The sequence below is a fragment of the Polyodon spathula genome, unplaced genomic scaffold (genome assembly GCF_017654505.1).
Source record: "Polyodon spathula isolate WHYD16114869_AA unplaced genomic scaffold, ASM1765450v1 scaffolds_1700, whole genome shotgun sequence".
In the NCBI taxonomy this organism is placed as follows: Eukaryota; Metazoa; Chordata; class Actinopteri; order Acipenseriformes; family Polyodontidae; genus Polyodon; species Polyodon spathula.
In genome coordinates, this window is record NW_024473176.1 from 12,442 (window position 1) to 16,370 (window position 3,929).

The window sequence follows — 3,929 nt, forward strand, 5'->3', positions numbered from 1 at the left end:
TGGTTTACTCAGAATCCACCTAACTGTTAGGAAGTTTTGTAGCTGCGTGCGTAAAGTTTGAGCAGATGGAGAGAGAGGAAAGCAGCCAGGCAACTCCGAGCAAGGTGCGGTAACTATCTCAACAGGGCTAGAAAGCAGCGCTCGGGAAGTCAGATCATTTAAATAAAAAAAAAAAGAAGTGTACATTTTGGGTCACCAAATGTTTTTCTTCAATTCACTGACGTATATAATATATCACAGTCGTTCCAAAATGAAACGTCGAGGTGTGTTTATTGGAGGTGATCACAATGCATCGTTTTCTTTATGTTGTCGTGTAATCAAACCGTGTTAAATGTACCAGAAACAGATTAGAACAAATGTATCAGCTGTAACCATTTATGCAGGTGATGTACACGTAAGTATTAAACTAAGCGAAACATAAACCTGTTTTATTTTTGAATGGCGCTTACCGTAATAACTCTGAAGTCAAGTTGCAGAACACACGGCTGCAGTTTTCTGTACTTGATGAAACAATATGTAAATACAATATCAAAACCGAGACAATTTAACAAGTATAGGTTATATATTTAAAATGGCTAACCAAGGGGTAGAAGTTACAATAACTATAACGTTTAAATCGCATTTATTGTTACCAGAAAGTGAAACCAAGTGACGTGTTTAAAACGTACATCAATGATAGTGTTTCCTGCAAGGGAATGTTTTGGCAGCTGCGCAGTTTCGACAGCGATATATATATATATATATATATATATATATATATATATAATATATATAAAAACTCTTGACAATTTCAGTTTTCCCAGGTCGTCCTGTAACCTCTCCCTATATAAATAGATTCATACGTAATGCATACAGGTGTGCTACAGCGCTGTGCTAATCGCAGGGAGCTATCAGACTGCGTTGCTGCAATGGGTGTGTCTGTTTGCTTGACTTTTATAAGAGCGTTAACACAGAGCATTTACGATTACATATCCTGCATCCCTTAACTCTTACACACGACCCTGGTTAGCAATGATGCTCTCTCCCCAGCACTCCGCGGGGGATCATCGCAGAGGGGACCCCTCTCCGGTGGTGCACGTGCGGGGGCTGCTGGACTCGATCACGGAGCGGGAGCTGGAGGGGGCTCTGCAGGAGTTTGGAGCAGTCAGGTATGGGTAGAACCTGGGTCCACATTGACCGTGTTAGCCAACAATGCAGAGGAAATCTGCACTGGCCACCTATTAAAATAGGCATTTCACTGCCTTTCATCTCATCAGTGCCTTATACAGCCTCCTCACAACCTCCTTTGATTTGTACTCTACACTTTCGGCTATCGGTCTCTTCCGAAGTTGGGTGTTCGTAACTCTGAGGTTCCACTCAACAGCGAGTGTGTTTGTCCTCTACAGTAATGTCCGTCTGCTGCCCAGGAATCAAGCCCTGGTGGAGTTTGAGAGCTTGTCGGCCGCGAAGGACTGTGTGGAGGCAGAGGTCGCTCTCTCCGGACAGCAGGTCTTCATGAGTTTCTCCACCAGCAGCCAGATCACCGAGAGGCCGGAGAGCGGGAGGGACCCCAACAACGTCCTGCTCTTCACTGTGCTGAACCCGCTTTACCCCGTCACCACTGTGAGTGCCTGCAGGCTGCAACCCCTTTTCCGTTCTCATCAATGCTGGGGTTTTCGTCCCTTCAAAAGGACTGCATATCTCAGCAGGACTGCATATTTCAATGGCACTACAAGTTTATATTGTCAGTGCAATCCTGCTGCTTCAGATATGATTTAGGCTGCTGCACCAGGGATGGGAATAAGACTCCTGTTGCATAGCAGTTTCACCCGTTCCAGGTTTTACTACGAGCTTGATCAGCCACAGTGTACAGGCAACAAGCTCCAGTGTGTCTTATTAAACACAGTAAAACCAGGAATGGATCACACTGTTATGCACCGGGAGTCTTGCTTCCACCCCTGGTATGGGCTGATCTGCCCACGAAGTGATAGTGGGTTTTGTTTTTCAGGACATGTTGTATCTGATCTGCTGTCCTTACGGTGAAGTCTTGAGGATTGTTATATTCCGAAGAAACGGTCTCCAAGCCCTGGTGGAATATCCTTTACAAACACTGTCCATTTTATGTCTGTTTAATAAGGTGTGTGAGAAAATGTGTGAATCAGAGGACAGCTCTTCATTGAGCGGAGTTCTGAACCCCAGGACTGGGTGCAGCAGCAGCAGCAGGGCTAGTGTGAGTTTCTAACTGTGATTGGAAACCAGGCCGGATTCAAGGTTCTTCTTAACAGCAGTCTGCAGGTTTGACTGTGTGGAGACGGCCCAGGCAGTGAGAGCGGTCCTTCAGGGTGCAGAACTCTTCTCTGGGTGCTGTTCACTGCGGATCGAGTTTGCTAAGGTACCAGCAGCACATTGCGTATATACACAGCTGTGCAAAAGTCTTAGACGTGTTGCATTGTTCTACTCTGATGCATTATGAGCATCAACAGTTTACTCAAAGCCTCCACTAGTGTTTTCAAATCAGGACTTAAAGGATGTGTTGCAGTAAGAATACCTCTGTTAGGAAAGCGGAACCAGACTAGAAGGCTGAAATATGCACAAGAACACAGAAATTGAACTATGGAACAATGGTCAAAGGTGCTTTGTACGGTTGATGGATGGACAACGACACCTGTGCCTTCTGCCAGTCCTGTTCTCAATTCAATGCTTGCCTTCTTTCTGTTCCTGAGGGATATTATCTTCAAGTATCGCTCATCCTTGATAGATGGCTTTGTGGGTCTTCCAGTCCTGGGTTTGTCAATTCCAGATGGTGTTTCTCTGTACTTGTTGATTATGCTTCGGATGCCACACCTTGAAAATGGAGCGATGCGAGCGATTTCACTCAATGTGTTTCCTTCTTTATGCAAGTCAAGGTTGTTATAATAGTAGAAAACTCTAGAGGAGGCTTTGAGTAAATTGCTGATAATGCATCAGAGTAGAACAATGCAACAAGCCTGAGACTTTTTGCACAGCAGTGTATATATGTATGTTCTGTTTCTATGTTTATTTGCCTCACACCCATGTTGTTTGTGGTCAGTAAACCAAATAAGAATAATTGTTGTTTTTATTTTTATTGTAAGCCCGATATTTTGCACAGTAGTTCAAAGTAACATTACAGTTCAAATATAAGGCTGTGGTTCATGCACGCCCCATGAGTTAGCATTAAAAGATGTACAGTATTTATTGGAAGTGCTCAGGACTTCAAGATAATGTCGAATCTCCAACGCTGCTTTCATCGAAGCTCTTGTATTGAGTCTGCCTCTCTCGCCAGCCATCAAAACTCACTGTGTTGAAGAACGACAGCGAGACGCGAGATTACACCATCCCTCCCTTCTACAAAGCAGGTCAGATTCTCCTTCCACCTACAGTTACAGCTACTGGCAAACGCTTTGCAGCTCCTGCAATTCTAGGATTGAGACGTAATTTTAAAAAATACATAAACATTATTGAGATCTTTTATTTAACATCCTGTAATCAAAAAAAAATGATATCGCAAACGTGTCCAGTTTTTCCAGTATGGAAAACTACAAAGCGGTATGTTATTAAATATTTTAACGTGACATTATTCAGCAGGTTTCCTTTGGCTTTGTGAAGCCAAATGAGTTTGTTCTATAGAGTGATGTGGAACATTTGGCCAGAGCTGTAGATGTTATTCACTGCTGAAGTACCAAAGACTTTCCCCAGTTTATTAATGAATTGTTAATTAAGTTTTACAATGCGCAGCATTACTAATGGATAACACTGATGTCTGTATCACGACTCCATTCCCTCCCCTCTATATAAAGATGAACGCACAGTTTATCAATAATTCCCTGTTCTTGGGTCCAGAGCCATAATTCGGTGACGTTTGTGATTTCAGAAGCACAGACCAGGCCAGCCTTGTTAGGTCATCACCCCTCTGCCTTCCACTCTGCGGT

General features: G+C 43.5%; 1 protein-coding gene across 1 annotated transcript; it reads left to right on the forward strand.

Annotated features, from left to right (window-relative positions):
• On the forward strand, positions 1-3,924 carry LOC121310055 (heterogeneous nuclear ribonucleoprotein L-like; the record flags this gene model as incomplete). Its single annotated transcript, XM_041243261.1, has 7 exons — positions 1-104; positions 1,030-1,148; positions 1,386-1,602; positions 1,988-2,073; positions 2,275-2,371; positions 3,284-3,356; positions 3,872-3,924. Coding segments are annotated over exons 1-7 (684 nt in total), but the record flags the coding sequence as incomplete, so codon positions are not given.
• Positions 3,925-3,929: the final 5 nt, after the last annotated feature.